This window comes from Balearica regulorum, chromosome 2 (assembly GCF_011004875.1).
Source record: "Balearica regulorum gibbericeps isolate bBalReg1 chromosome 2, bBalReg1.pri, whole genome shotgun sequence".
NCBI lineage: Eukaryota > Metazoa > Chordata > Aves > Gruiformes > Gruidae > Balearica > Balearica regulorum.
In genome coordinates, this window is record NC_046185.1 from 77,031,226 (window position 1) to 77,047,966 (window position 16,741).

General features: G+C 36.6%; 2 protein-coding genes across 2 annotated transcripts in view; one reads left to right on the top strand and one right to left on the bottom strand.

The window, feature by feature from the left end:
* ZPBP (zona pellucida binding protein) overlaps positions 1-7,168 on the top strand; it is a 30,647-nt gene extending 23,479 nt beyond the window's left edge. The window contains exons 7-8 of the mRNA XM_075747114.1: positions 606-783; positions 7,034-7,168. Coding sequence (XP_075603229.1) covers positions 606-783; positions 7,034-7,125 — 270 coding nt within the window. The 3' untranslated portion in view covers positions 7,126-7,168. The remainder of the gene's footprint in view (positions 1-605; positions 784-7,033) is intronic.
* An 8,918-nt stretch (positions 7,169-16,086) lies between these two features.
* Positions 16,087-16,741, bottom strand: part of VWC2 (von Willebrand factor C domain containing 2) — a 61,138-nt gene continuing 60,483 nt past the window's right edge. Inside the window, exon 4 of the mRNA XM_075747115.1 lies at positions 16,087-16,569. Coding sequence (XP_075603230.1) covers positions 16,418-16,569 — 152 coding nt within the window. The 3' untranslated portion in view covers positions 16,087-16,417. The remainder of the gene's footprint in view (positions 16,570-16,741) is intronic.

Consider the following 16,741-nt stretch of genomic DNA (forward strand, 5'->3'; position numbering starts at 1 on the left):
GATTCTATACCGCTGGTTTTGCATTGATTGAAAGGAACTTTTTCCCTATGTAGGATTGTATTTGTGCAAATCTTTTTGAGTAAGGGAATTAGTCTTCTGTGATTATATTTGACTGATATAATATTAATATTAATATTAACAACAACAACAACAATACCATCCTTATTTAACTTGGCTTCAGGAGATCTTTGGTATTTTATTTTTATTGAACAGAAATAGCTAATAAAGGTGGAAAGTATGTCTGAACTATAAGTGGACCTAAATAACAGACCTATGTAGATGGGAAAGATGCAAGTCTATTGATGTTGGGCTACAGATGTGTAATGCAGACAAAATAGCCATGGATTAGCTTTTAAAGTTATATTTATATAATTCTGAACACTTTAAAAGACATTGCATTAAATGATCAAGGTTCATCTAAATTAGAACTAACATATCCAAGAATATCAGATTGCCTTGCTGTTTCCATTCAGCTGCAATCAAGATTTAGTGGTACATTCTTTAAATCTTAATCCTAGCTCATACTCACATTCTTTTGTCTTTTCTTATATTCTGACCTCTTTCCATCAAAGATTCTGAAAAAATATTATTTGTTTCTAATTTAGGCAAAACACCTTATAGAGAGATTTTTTAAGCAACAAGTGGAAGTTAGCAGGAAAAGTTCTGAACCGTTACCTGAAATATACTACATTGAAGGTACTCTGCAAATGGTATGGGTTGATCTCTGCTATCCAGGGTATGGAATGAATGCCCTAATACATCCAGACTGTCCAGAGTGTTGTGGTAAGTGACAAATTCATTTATCATACAAAGTATTATACTGTTACAATGTTTTCTGCTCTGATTGAACTCAGTATTTTGCTATTTAACTTTATAAAATTGTTATGCTATGCTGTTTTGGGCTGTGATCCTGTCAAACCTGTCATGGTAACCAGTACTAGATCAGGTTACTACTGGGGTATAACTTTTGTAAATTATTGATTTAGATTTTAAGCCCAACTCACAATTTCTATGGACTGATTTAAATTAAAATCAGTCAGATTAAGTTCAGGCCTCTAGATAGCAGTGAGTTTTTTTGGAATTAGCATAGAAAATCTGTAATCTGATAAGGTATGCTTCGAGTGCTGTTTTACAGTGAGACAAATAAGACAATTATTTTTGTTCTTAAATTTTTAAAAGGGGCATAATAATGCAATGCTTTCACCTAATTACAACCTTCAGTGATACATTCCAGATGTGAGTAAAGCAAGAATAATAGATAAAATAATTACTCTGTATAGCTTTGCAAAATAAAGTTAAATTTGTAAATATTTGTGTTCCATTTGGAAGAATAAGCAAAGGGGGGGGGAATGAATTCCGGTAATTTTATTTTTGTCATATTAAAATGAGTGATATTACCTTCCTTAAATGCTGAGGAGTGTTTCAGTGTTTTAAAGAGTGGCTTTGTCAGATTGCATTTCCCCCAAGAAAAGTTTATTCATATGATTCCCAAATATTGAGCCTGAAGTCTCAAGGGAACAATGGAAGACAAGACACACAGAGAATAAATCTGCAGTCAAGCTTTTGACAGAGATGATTCCCTGCAGACTTAGAAATGGTGAAAGAAAACACTGGATTACATATTGAACGACAGTTTACAGAATAGAATACACTTTGAAAAGAAATGATAAGAATATGGAAGAAAACAGAGATAACTCTAAAATTGCGGGACATGGAAAATGTTTCCATATGCGATCATTTTTTTCATTTTGTTGTCTTCATCAGAAGGAACTTAAATGTTTTGGTCCATGTCTTCCGGCAAAAAAATACAAATATCTGGAAAGGATATATATAAATATCAAATTTATTATATTTATTGTAATACAGAATATTGTTGCACATGATTTCAATGAAAGGTACATGAAAATCAAGTTTAGAAAAGCTTGTCTTTTTTAGGATTATTTGTTTTGTACAGACTGCAGTTTTGGTTTGGGCTTTCCCCCAGAATATCTTACTCCATTCCAAACTAATTTGTATTCCTTTTTTCTTCAAAACACAACTTTCATCTTAACTCTGGTGGCTGTTTAATGTAAGTAGTAAAAAATAATACTGTTTTCTTAGCTGCCATGCTTCTTTACCTCCTGCACTAGATAGTCAGAAACACTACATAGCCCTACATCAGTGTCAACCCAAGAAGCTGATCCCTGTTCAGCTGGGATTGTAACAGACAGCTCTTTGGCAGATACAGGGGAAAGCTTTCACATCTGAGGTACCCAAGAATCTGAAACAGTGAGCCCTGAAACTTGAATGATAAGTCCTGATAAGTTGATAAGTTATCAACTGCTTCCCCTAGTTGAGGATGACATTCTGTCAGCATGCTCAAACATACACTCTTTCCCTTAGTTGATCTCTTAGTAAAATCAGTAATTTCCTTTCCCAGAATCCAAAACACCGTATCATATGCAGTAAAACTGAAAGCGTCCTCTGCTTATCATTCTACCTCAAGGCAAGATATGAGCTTCAGTTATTCCTGACAGAATGTCAGGAATGTATCCTGCATAATCTTTAAAACCTCAGAAGACTACATAGACTCCCAAGGAAATATTACTCAGTACTGCACATCTTCACCATTGGAAAGCTTTTTTCTGAGATATTTATGTAATTTCCCTTGGTGTAGTTTATGCCTGTTTCTTCTTGTTCTGTCTCAGTAAATCTGGAAACAATTCTGTTAACTTTATCTTTGAAATAGCTTTTGTATATCCTAGAATACCCTGACTGTTTTCTTTTTCTGATATTATCTTCATTGAATTAAACCACCTCAAGTTCAGTCTTTTTGGTCGTGTTTGATAGACCTCTGCTCAGCCTGATTACTATCCACTATGGGTTCTCTACATTTGTTTTCAATGCCTCAAACCTCATGCAGTAGTTCTCGGGAGACCATGCTAACATGGGAGAATAGTTGTGATTTGCTAAAAGCCCTAGATGTATTACTTAAATAGAAAATAAAATATTTTCCCTATATCTTTTTTAGTGGGGGAGCTTTTTCTTAAACATTCACTTACACATAGAAACATGGTGATAAACATATTTCCATGGAAGTACAGCAAAGTTAAACTTCCTGGGTTATCCAATAGTTTCCTTTGTAGTTGCAGGAACCAGGCTCTGTAATCCAGTTAAAACAGTTTTAAGGTCCATTTGGGAGCACTATTTGGGAGTTTTGGTCTTGTTAGCTACTCTTGTTCTGTAGTTAGACGATCAAACTTTCAATCTAAACTAATTTATGAAAAGTTCATACTCATTTGCCCTGATGGGGAGAACGCCCTTTATCTTAAATAGATTTTTTTTGTCCCCTATTTTATAATTAGAACAAGTCAACTACTTTCTATCTGCTTTTGTAAGAGTTGCTTTTCTTTTGGTCCTAAGAACCTCTCTCTCAAAAGATATTACAGTACCATGCTTCCCCTTTTCACTGTAACTGATCGTGCTCACAGCCCACTTTAATCAAACAAATATACAGGCCTTTCTCATTCTTTTATTTCTTCCCGTCTGTTTAAATCTCGACCCTTATTCACAGCTTTACCCAGTTTTGTTGTCAGCATAGTTCATTGGGCCTTTTTCTGATAATCTTGTTAGTGGAAATATTTAGTAAAGTTTAAGAGCAAGCTCATCAGTAATCCCTTTAGCAATTTCTCTCCAACTATTATTTCCCTTTTAAGCATCATTCAGTACTCTTTTTAAAATTTCATTCTAATCATAATCTTCTGTAGTTTATTACATTTGTATGTGCTGCCATATCAGGTGCTTTCAAATTAATTACATGTTTATCTTCACTGTAAAGAAACATCACATTGTATTACTTTCCATTTACCTGCATGTGTTTCAGCGTTCATTCATAAAATCTTTACAGAGTATAGAAGTCTGATCAGCTGTTCTGTGATTTCTTGAATTCTTTGTTCCTTTTCTGAAAAATTTATAATATATTTCTTACCAGTCATAGCTTAGCACCAGTTGAGGGTATCACTGCAGATACATTGCAAACCTCAGCTTATCATCTGTGTTACCCTTTCATGGGTCAGTTCTATTTTGGAACATGGAAACAGATGTTACTCAGACTTTTTAATTTAGGTACATTAAACTTTGAAGAGTACAACTGTTTCTAGTCTCCCAGTCTTGATAAGGATACAACAGAATGGACAAGGTTATCGAGTAGGCCTAAGAACATGGAGAAATAAAAAAACCCCTATGCATATCCTCTGCAGGTTTCATAAACAAACCTCCTTTATTTTTACTTCTCATACAGCAAAATGGCTGGTTGTTCAGTTACACCTGTTCTCTTTCCTCTATTATTTTTAGAATATCTGGTTTCATGTAGTGTTCTAGTAGTTCTGGTTCCTCTATGCTGTTGTGCGGTGCAGTGTGAACAATGCATCATTTATTTCACACTGCCATCACACAATTTGTGCACTAAGCGTAACCCTTTCACTTACTGCATCATCTGCCAACCTAAATCTCCTGTATTAGAACTTGCATTCATTTTCTTCCCCATACTTCAGTCTCGTGTTCTTTTATATCATACTATAGCCTCATTTGTTCCCCCCCCTCTGCTTTTATATTGAAATGGCAATAAATATAGAGCTATTGTCTCACCTTCTATTCCCATTTTGTAGTCTAAGTCTCTTTCTGAGTTAGTCAATTAAATATGTTAACCTGATTAGTCACTGTGTGCTGTATCTATCTTTAGAGAAATCTTTTTTTGCAGAAAACACTGGTGGTAAAACATATCAAAATCTTATTCACCAGGTACCAGATAAGCCACAGGCAGAACCCTTTACTGAGTGATTTTGTAGAGGTAATGACTTAAAGACACAGAGTTACTGCTGATTAATAATTCCATTTAGTCTTCTGCCTCTGTAAAGCTGTCTTGAACAAACAGACTTGATGAATACAAACATCTTAGAAATTATTTCATATGATTTTTTATCTTAAATTTTAATATTTTTCTGCTTTTAAAACCCTGTGTTATGTTAAATAAAGCACATTATTCCAGGATAAGTTAATTAAATATTTTGCTAACAGCTACATGAGGTATGATCCACCACTAAATTTTACTTAACATAGGCAATTGAGTCACTTCCATGTCACCACAATTTCTAAATATAATTGCTTTATAAATCTATTTTATTTTTTTTTTTTTAAATCAGATGCAACTGTGAGATTAATACAGTACAAAGTGTCATATGTTTCTTAGGGCTTCTCTGGAGAGACAATTTGATATCATACCCTGTACTCGCTTTATAAAATATTTTTTGTCTTGTATTATTATTCTGCAGAGCTTGATTTCTGTGGTATTTTAATAGACTAGATACTGAGTAGTGAGTTCTATTTTTTTTTTCTTCAGTTCTTTCTCACAGTATGGTGATTATTTATATTACTGAAACATAGTAACTTAAAGTTCAAAAGGAAATACATTATTCAAGAGAATAATGGTAGTAAAAATCAGAAGAGAGTGCAAAATACTAGTTAGCTTACAGGATACAAGAACAAATTAAGACATCGTGTTCATTTCAGTTTGTGAGGTGTAAAGTGGCAAGTATATAAAATACACTGCAAAGTCAGAATATTTTGCTAAGATGTTTATACTTTCAAATTGAAGATATACCAATAGGAGTTTTTCATTAGCGAAAAGACTGAAACAAGTTAAGTTTACTGGTTAAAGAAACTTTCCAGCAGCTGGCTAAATAAGCTACAGGTCCCTACTTCAGATTCCTTACTCTTTTTCATGCTTTCTGCTAGATAGCAAACAGATGATGCTTCTGAGAAATAAACTTTTCATCCTATTATAAGAGAAGTCTACCTGAATATTGAAGTGTACTTTGCTCCAAAAAATAAACTGAAAATTCAGAAGAATTTGCTAGAAGTGTGCCTATAATCTTCAATAAAAAAGAGTAGATTTATTCCTCTGGTACACAATATGATTGATTTTCCAGATAGGAAGGTTGGAAAATGCCTTTAGTTACATGTATTTGTAAAGCTTGCTCTTTCCCATAAAGCCATCTTGATCTGACTATACTAATGTACAAAAAAGGCAAGGTTTTGACATCATCTGCAGAGGACTCTCTCTTTTACATTTCATAAGACCTCTAAAACCCTTCTCAGTCAATAGGAGTGGCAAAAAATGCTAGGCAAGCTCATAGCAGCCACTGGGGATCAAGTGAATCCCACCAGCCTCAACAAACGAAGATAAACCAAACCAAATCTGAAAATCCTGCTGAAGGTTTGTGCAGTAGTGATTAAGAAGTCATTATTAAGCCAGGCAAAACCCAATAACCAGGTAAACACCGACTCTGCAAAAGCAAGGAAGGTCTTAATTACCTTTGCATACTGAACATGAATGCTGTTAATTAAAGATCTATCCTAAAGAAAGGCTACTGTTGCCAAATTGAAGTATGATTCAGGATAGTCATAACCAAATAGCTCAAATTCTGCTTTTTTCTGCCAAGATTGTAATGCTGAGTTAGTCTTTTGTGATGAAGTCATTCTGCAGATGACTGCACAGCCTTCATCAAATGGCATAACATGATCCAGCAGGAAAAAAAATGTTTCATTCAGAACACTTGTTCTACATCATACACTGATTTTTCATTTGATGTATTATTTTTGCACTACTTCTTAATAATTATCAGAGCTTAGATTTCAGCTTTATTTTGTCTTATATTACTTATACAAGTAGCTATAGCAGTTTATTTAAAACATTATTGGATACAAGCCATATTAAAATGTAATTGATGAACATACCCCTGTAAGTAGATGGAGTGAAAAGTGATGAAGAGAAAAATAGGGTGTAATAAACAGATGACGTACAAGATATATACAATTTTTTCATCAACTAGCAGAATGCTAAAAAAAAATCTGATTTTCAAATATAGATTTGAAATATATCTATTTTTCAAATAGATGAAGATGCATTCTAAACATTTCAAATGTCAAATTTTTTTTATTAATATCACTTACTTTCTACATTTTTTCTTTTTTTTTTTTTTTTTTTTGTCCATAGTTGTATGCAGCCCAGGATCATACAATCCTAGTAATGGAATTCACTGCCTTCGATGTGACAGCAGTTTGTTATATGGAGCAACAAAGTGCTAACAGCTGAGGGATTTGCACTCTTGCAACAGCTCTTAAGATTTTTAATGTGGTAATATTAATAAATATTTTAAAAATGTGTACAATTTGTTTTGGTTACATCAATAAAATACACATGTTTTTAAGAAATAATGATTCATTAGCATATTGGCAAAATGTTTTAGGTCGTGCCACTTAGGACTACTTAATTTTTAAGGTTTGCTAGGTTAATACTACCAATAGAAACAACTAACTATTTAAATCACTAGAAGAAAATACAAAAGTAGAGGTATTTTGCATACTTAGTCCTGTGCTGATAGACCTCAGCCACTCTCGACCCAGACTGGTGTAAGAGTCTATACTGTACTTTTCATCTCCCAGTCCATTCAGCTGTTGGTTAAGAGCATTACAGTGAACAGCTCTCAGTGAACGTCAGGCACGGAAAGGTCATGAATGTTGCAATGTAGCCTCAAATGCAACTTTCTTTCAAGATGAATTATAATATCACTACTGACTGGTTGGTAACTTCTTCCCAAAGAATGTAAAATTCCACTTGAGTCAGTCATCTGTTCCACTTTTAAAACTACCATGTTGAGCATAACACTTTTGCTCTTACTCGAAGAAAAAAACCAGTAATATAAAATACCACGGTACTTTTTATGACGCTCATCTTCTTCACTTTTCTAAGACTGGAGAGAATTACTAAGTGGTCGGCCTAATGCATTCCTTGTCATTGTCATTCATTAACAGCCTTATTTAAGTTGGTATTCAGCAACAGAAGCCTGGGTTTGTATTTGCAGATCATAACACATGCAAATTGCAAAATTTTTAGTAACTATTACAGAGTTTATACTCTTTTGCCCCTTAGCTCTTTTTTCTATCTATCTAGTTCACATATAAAAATGAGCTATATGTGAAGGCCATTTTTAGCTCTTTGTTGTATCTGGAAAATGGGGTTTGCAGGTGTTTGGTTTTTTGAGCACAAATATGGACCACAGGTTTAAATGTGTATGTCTTCAGGTACTCTGAAAAAACACAACAAAAAGAAATACTGTGCTACATCTAAGCAGTAATTTTTCAATAAGGTGTATTATCTTGAGATACTATACTGTAAGAATCCCACTAATATACTGTTTATGTGACAGAGCCTGAAGCTCCAAATATATTATATTTTGATGTGAAGAACACAAAAAATGAAAACGGTACATTTGAAAGTAAGACTCTATGATTTGTCTTTCCAGTTTGAATGAACTACAGTAACTTCTATATAAAACATATGCAACTAAGGCTTTTGAAAAAAATGGAAAACAAACATCAATAGGATTCAACAGAGTGACAATATTTATTGCTCAAACAGTGGTATAAACTGCATAACTAGCAGAATATATAAAATAGCTCTTTTTATCAAATGCCATTTGAAAATAAATACCTGGGAAAGAGCATGTTAAAAAAAGTTTAGCAGTTAAGAAATTGAAGTCTATTTAACTGTAATCCACAGAATGACTAAAAGCTATCTATTCCTTATTTTTGGGTGGTAATTAGAAATGAACAGACCACTGGTTTGTCATTGCATTGTGCTGAAGCACTGCATGTCCATATGTTATCTCCATAATTTCCCACTCACAACAGTACTAAATTAGTTAGCATTAGTTTGAATTCTTAATGGCTAAAGAGACAGCATAGTATGCAGTATTGTCTTTGTAAAAATACAGACTTTTTGTTATAAAAACATCATACCAAATAATATCAGCACATGGAACTTCCTACAGTATGGATAGCAAATTAATTTGAGAATTACACTCTGAAATGATGCAGCTTTTTAAGGTAATAGCAATGTAGATTAAGCAGCATTTTGACATTTTTATATATTTACCCTCCTGTTCCATATCAGAAACAGAAAGCTCTCGTTGGCAGACCATTTAATCAAAGGCATTTATAGAATTGTATTGATACTTTGAGGAAGAATAATAAAGCTGATGTAGTTTTCATTGGGGTATTATACACACTAGAATATTGACTTTCTTCTCTATGCATACATTTATGGATTTTAGCAGAGTATAGAAACAATACTTTTTGGCCCTCCTGACGATAGATGAAATTCACTTTAATTCACAAAGTTTGCACACCCTTTAAGGCTTACTGGAAAAAGCAAAGTAAGTGGTTACAAAGGTTTGTCTTTAATTCTGCCTACTATGAACAAAAGCACTTTACATGAGTATTTGTGAATGTTCTCATTCACTGAACGCGGTCAAGTACAGATGCTTTATGATAGGTACAATCTGTGGAAGAAATCCTGATCTCAGTTAACAGTATTAACCTGGGCTTCTAAATGTCTCTTTGTTTATGCTGGCTTAGCCAAGGAAAGGATTCTCATTTGTCAATGCTGTATATATACAAATATACATCTCTCATTGATAAAATATTTTAGATTTACTCTCTTGCATGGTTGGAGCCAGAAGAAAGAAATTTGAGCATAAAACCATGGAAAAAAGTTTTATCTCTTTCCCCAAATAATTACATGTTAAACTTGCTTTCATTTCCTCATGCTACATCTGCTATGTGTTTGCTATTTTTCCACGTTGTGTGTGAACTGATGCTTGCGTTCCTATTTTCATCATTTTTCATAAATTCACCTCTTTGCCACAAGGTAAAATCTTTGCAGACAGAAACACTCAGCACACTCCACTTTGGCAGATGGTCCTGCAGGTTGTTCAAAATCTGCAGCAGTGCAGTTCCTGCTGGAACTGGAGTGCTTACTCGTTTGTGTGATATATTCTCTTTTTGCCAAAGAAACATGAAACAGGCTAACTTCTTGAGTTCTACTAAATTGACAAGACTACTGATAAATGTGAGTGGCAAACTCAGCATTTACAGTCGATAGATTATACATATTCAACAAGACTAACTTTCTATGCCATTATTATAGTCTGCCTATTCTTTTCAACGATGGCTTTAATTACGCTGTATATTTCTTAAAAGCAATGATCTTTTTAAAAGCAGGAAACTGTTAAGTGTTACAGAAATAGCATTACTGTTAGCCAATAGTCCCTAATGAACCTAACATGTGCTAATTATGTTTTCCTATTACTGATTAATTAATATTCCATATCAGTATTTCCACATAACCTCAAGAGGTAAACAATAAAAACTTTTGACTTCTCTGTAACTGATAATTGACATAAAAGTTTGGAGTTTTCCTGTATTTGTTTTAAAAGTGTATAAAATCAATGAGGCACATATATGAGCAATTGGAAAACAATACTAGGTTGTATTTATTTTTTCTCTGCTATGGGAGTTGTTTAATGTGACATTTCAAAAGACTGAAAATTTACATTTTCAGTGTGGTTCAGCATAAGTGTTTTTTAAGAGGAAAAAGGATTCTGGGAAGGAGTAGCTGTCTTCTCAAAACTGAACAAGCTATAAACTTTCTGAAGTAGTACTTACTTTTATCAAAAAATGATGAAAAATTTGAATTCTTGGAACGCCAGAAAAATAGTCTGTGATATTCAGTTCAATGCTATCTCCCCAGTTTGTGTTTTGTTTTTAATGCAGGTGTATTTTTGCAGACAGAAAACCCATGGTAACACAGGCTGTGAAGAAAATTCATTGCCTGATAAGGGGAATAAATGGAGCGTTTAGTTGGATTGCATTAGATTCTTAAATAATATGTGCCTTTCAAAGTCTCCTACATATTATGGAGCTATCATAGTTTAGATATTAAAGTTACCATCAAAAGTAATATCAAATACTTTACAATCATGACAGTATGGTTTATATTATAGAACAGAAGAGATTGTTTTCCGAAGTGAGGGAACCTTTCATCATATCTTCTTCTTTCTTATTTGTCGTAAAGACTTTAATTCAATGTCATTTAAACCTGGCTTTCAATTTTACACCTCTGGAGATCATCTACTCCAATACCGTGCTGAATGCAGGTTCAGCTACAGCAGGCTGCTCAGGGCTGTGTCCAGTCAGGCTTCTGGGCAACATCCTCCAGTATTCAGTCATCTTTAGTGTATGAGGGGGTTTTTTTTCATCTCCAACTAGAACTTCCTGCATTTCAATTTGTGCCCAAATAGATTTCTCATTTACTTTTCTTACGGTGTTCTTTCTTTGAAAATTTCCTGTTGTGGTTTTGCCCCAGATGGCAACTGAGCTCCACGTAGCTGCTTGCTCACTACCTCCCCGTGGGATGGGAGAATCAGAAGAGTGCAAGTGAGAAAACTCGTGGGTTGAGATAAAGACAGTTTAACAGGTAAAGCAAAAGCCGCGCACACAAGCAGAGCAAACCAAGGAATTCATTCACCACTTCCCATGGGCAGGCAGGTGTTCAGCCATCTCCAGGACAGCAGGGCTCCATCACGCATAACGGTGAGTTGGGAAGACAAACGCCATCACTCCAAACATCCCCCCCCCTTCCTTCTTTTCCCCAGCTAAATATGCTGAGCATGATGTCATATGGTATGGGATATCCTTTCGGTCAGGTGGGATCAGCTGTCCCAGCTGTGTCCCCTCCCAACTCCTTGTGCACCCCCAGCCTCCTCGCTGGTGGGGTGGGGTGAGGAGCAGCAAAGGCCTTGGCTCTGTGTGAGCACTGCTCAGCAGTAACAAAACATCCCTGTGTTATCATCAACACTGTTTTCAGCACAAATCCAAAACACAGCCCCATACCAGCTACTGTGAAGAAAATCAACTCTATCTATCTCAGCTGAAACCAGTACACTATCTATGAAATATCTGTGTGACATTGCAGTTACGGGGTGTTTTTGAACATTTCTATCATAACGCTCAGCTCCTCTGTCTCATATCTCATAGCTTTCTTCTTTTTCCCCTTTTCCCTTTTAAATTTCGCATAAGTATTTAAGCGAATACCAGCACTTCCATTTTTGTGGTTTAAATGAGTAGTATAAAGAATCCTATTGCACACTAACTATGCAATTTTATAATTACCTGAAACCATCTAGAATATCATCTCTTCAGGCACCTACTTACACAGGTTTGAAGACAAATTCATATATAGCGCACTGCTACAAAAATGGATGAGGCCAAACCAAGAATTAATTTGCCTTGATTTCAACTGGGAAATAAGCAGAAGCAAGTGAAGTAAGAGCAGAAATTTCATATTCATGCCAATACAGCTTCATAAGAACATCTGAGAAGAATATTCATTATCCAAGCAACAGACCTTCAAATACAAAATTATTCATGAGCCATCGGTGTGTCTGGAAATACAGCTTTTATAGACACCACCCACCTGCAAAGCTGAAGAACTCCTCATATGCAGGATGCATAACACTGTTCGCACTGCAGCAAAAACCAGCTGAGTACCTAGGCTCCAGTAGGGAAGCCAATATTGTCTGGAGTTTGGTTCACTGGAAATGATGCAGATGCCTTTTCTCTTATTTTTTTAAGGTTAAATACTAACAGGTACATTACATGAACAAATCATAACATTTAGTACACATGGCCACCACAGCAGTTCTGTTTTTTTGCTTAGAGCTTAAATTAAAGGTGAATGGTTTCCAACTGCATTCCATAATGGCTATTTTTTAACTTTAAATCTTTTAATTTCTACATTTTCATTTTCCGCTGCTATAAAGAGAAAGGAAGATTTCTGTTTTAAGCCTCTGCCATGATGCAGCAGGCAGCAAATCTTGGCTCCCCAGCTCCATTGGCGAAGGCCCACACGCTGCTTGGTGCCGTCACCTGTTGGGAGCTTGACTCTCAGGGTCTTTCGGTGTGTTTGCCTCTGTGCTGGGGTTGCTGATGGTATCACCATGCACTGGCTCTGCCTGGGATGAGGTTATTCTTTGCAGTAAGTGGTATGGTGCCGTGTTTTAGATTTGTGACCAAAACGATGCCGATAACACACCAGTATTTTGGCTATTGCCGAACAGTGTGTGCACAGCAATAAGGTCTTCTTGGCTTCTCAATCACCTCCAGCAAGTAGGCTGGAGGTGCGGAAGAGCTTGGGAAGGGACACAACCAGGCAGGTGACCCGAACCAACCAAAGAGATATTGCATGCCATATGACATCCTGTTCAGCACTAATATGGAGAGGAGCAAGGTTTAGGTAAGGTTTGCTTATCTTTTGCTTGGGAACTGGCTCTCCACCAGTCTGCCCATGGGAGGTGGTGAGTAATTGCCATTGCATCACTCCTTTAGTTTTTTTTTTCTACCACTTCTCTGCCTACTAAAATATTTTTATCTCAATGGGTGAGTTTTCTTGCTTTTACTCCTCCTTTCTTTTCCCCTGTCCCACTGGGAGTGGGCAGTAGCGGAGTAAGTGGCTGCGTGGTGCTTAGCTACCTCCCAGGGGTAACCCTCAGCATGCTGCGTGCCAGCTGTGGTTCTGCAATTGGGCAAGGCTGGCAAGATCTGCCCAAGAAGAGTCACTCGGCCCATTTCCCTTGCTCAGGAGGGATACCCAAAGAGCGCTCGTGTGGTAATACTACAGGCCAAAGTTGGTCAGTGATCTCAAAAAAACACCCCCAAAAAACCTCAAAAGACTTGAAGTTTATTTCTCAAAAAGAAAGATAATTATATCTCAACATCTAATCTCTTTAAGAAACTACCCACAGAGCTGGATGTCAAGATGAATTTGCCCAGGAAATTCCATATGAAATGGGAAGGGACCATCTTATTACTACAGTAAAGATGACATTAATATGCTGGTACCAGGATTGAAAGACGGAAAAATATTTTGGTAAAAATGTGCAATAGAAAATATTTATAAAAGCTACACTAGAAACACACACTAAGATATCCTTTAACTTTGCATTCACTACTTCAATAAAGACATAATTTCCCCAAACAACAGAAATTCAACCCCTGGGAAACAGAACAAGGCTTAACAAGAACCTCCAGTGAAGGAGAAGCTAAGGATGACTAGTCCGAGGTGCGATTTCCAAAAACTTAAACATTATGGCCACACATTGAAAGACACAAATTCTGAGTCTCTCCTAATTGCACTGAAAACATGTGTGTCTCTTAAAGACACTGAGAAGCCGATTTGGAAAGGCAATCCCATGCTGAGTTGCAAGTCCACCTTCTCTCCTCTTACGTCGCACAGCCACTTCCGACACGGGTACTTCCACTGGTCTAAAGGAGATAGCCATGGAAGAGCACTGGCGCTCACGGCGCTTTCTCAGAGCTTGATTTAGGTAAGCAGAAGCCTACGTAGCTGTGAGGCACGGTTCCTACTGATTTAGGAGCTAGCTTTCTGTCATGATTACTGAATCTTGTGAAATGGACAGGTGTACTTAAAATAAAAGTGTTTTTTAGCCAAATCATACCTCCTTTACTCTCAAGTAAGCAGCATCTCACTGTGTTAATAAGAGGTATGCAATGAATGAGGTACTCTTTTTATAAAATGGCAAAATCAAGTATTTATGTTTGTATCTGGAAACTTACAGTCTAGGTACAAATGAGACATGATACACTTCTTCCCCTCTTCCAAGCAAAAAAATAATCTGTATTCAGTGTCACTCTCCACTGCCACCAGCATACTAGTGACAACCCAGGTATAATATTTCCTTTATCCTTGCTAGGAATTCCAGCTACTGGAGAAGGACATTGCCAGTACAATGTTTACATCCATTTCAGGGAAAGTTATAATTTACTTGATTTTTGTGCGATATAAAACTATTCAAATCCAATAATCTGTCTTCCCCTCTCCCATTCTTCTTGTGAGTAGACCAATACCATGCATGACCGCCACAGGACTGTCTGTGCAAGAGACAGTTCCTTGATTTCTGATTCTGTCACTCCTCTTCCTCTCCCTTACCACCACTGGGGGAAGTAATGCCCAGCAACAGACAGGCACATACTCAAAATACAGACGGGAGGTGATAACGGGGAACCGCAAAAGTCCCATGGTCTTCAGAAGTACCAGAAAATCGTACTTTGTATGGATGCAAACCTGGTAACCAGGTTACACCACGGGAGTAAGTAGCAAAGGGTAGGTGGGAATTTAAGCAATAGCCTTCTGCTTTTAGATATTGATTCATTAAGTCTTCCCTCTAGCAAAAGCTTAAAGGTAAGTCCATGTTTAAGTGTTTTCTTGAGCCGTTGCCTTAACAGGTATTCAAAGCAGATGTAGTGTAGGAGTTGGTGATAAACCAAACTAAGACCAAGACGAATCTAAGCAAAGGCTGTTGATGGCTGAAGCAGGGAGATGTGATTCACCTCACCTGTAGTCAGGGTCAGCTTCTGTGCTAGAAACCCTTTGATGGATTCAAAGAGCTGGCTCAAAACCTTTCTCCTTAACACACCGTGTCACAGACCCCGTACAGACTACCAGAAAGAACCAGAAAGTTGAACCAGCACCAGTGAGGTGACAAGAGCAGGGTCTAGGGGATAGTGCAGCTACTAACCAGCTCTCCTGTCCATGGATTTGCAACATGGAGCCACGTCAGTGGAGGCTTGTTTGGGTGCCCCCACCATTCCAAGCTGCGCTTCTTCACATCCACTATATGTTACATTAATGATGCCGTGTGGTTACTTACCATCATTTCCACCAGCTGGGCGATGTGATATTGTTTCTGTCACAGAAGACTTTGTCCTGCTGCGATGTGTTATGTCTGCGCTGAATATTAGGAATTGATTTTGTCTGATCAAATTTTTATAAAGACAGCTATGACAGATCAGTTTCGTATTACCCACTGCTCCAAGTTATCTCAGCTGCGGACCAGTAGATATGCACTAGCGGAATTAAGAGAAGGAGGTGACGCACTTCTACACTACAGCAATATTCATAACTAAGCAGATGTTCTCTGAAAGCATATTCCACTCCACTCTTTTCAAAAGCGAGAACGTCAAAGTTTTGTCATATGCCAGCTCTTTCCTGGCTCACTAAACTGAAGCAAAAAACCCTCCAAAAAACCAAACCAAAAAACTCCCAAGAGAACCCTCATATTATGAAACTAGAACAGAAATGTAATGTTTTAGCCATGGTGCACAACGGGACAGGCAACAATACAATACTTTAATCTGTATTGTCTATATAAAACATTTATTTTTAAGCTCTATAATGGCATTATAGAAATACATAGAATATTTTATAGAGTGTATTTTAGTGTACTCACTGTGAAAATAACACATTTATTAAGACAGGTATTCTTATGTCCAAACGTTTTAAATATATGCACTTCTTTGCCTTGCAGTATTATGTTACTTTGAAAAACAAAATATCAATAATTTATTCTTTGCTCCTCACCAGAATCTTCTCCTTCAGATTTCCCTGGGTCATCTAGGGTGCTCACTGCTGTGAGATATTTTATAAAAACCACAAAAAGTACTTAGATTTGTAGATTTCCTATATTTGTTTGCATTCATGTCTAGTGCACATAGCTTGCCGTTCAATTCTCCAAGTGCCTTCTTCGTAAGTACAGTGACATATAGTGCATTCATCAGTTTTCACCTCCCGGCCTGCTGGAATGACAATCGTTTCTGCGAAGCAGTTTGGGCCTAAAAAAAAAAAGAGAGAGTTGATTATTATTACCCATAGCACACTGTAATCCAGCACAGCTCAGTTGTGGTCTCGAGGATGGGAACCCTAGCACAAAGTGAGTAACGCTGGGCACATTAAACAAGCGTGAACATCACGCACAAGGCATAAAAGCAGCAAAGAGAGCAAGGA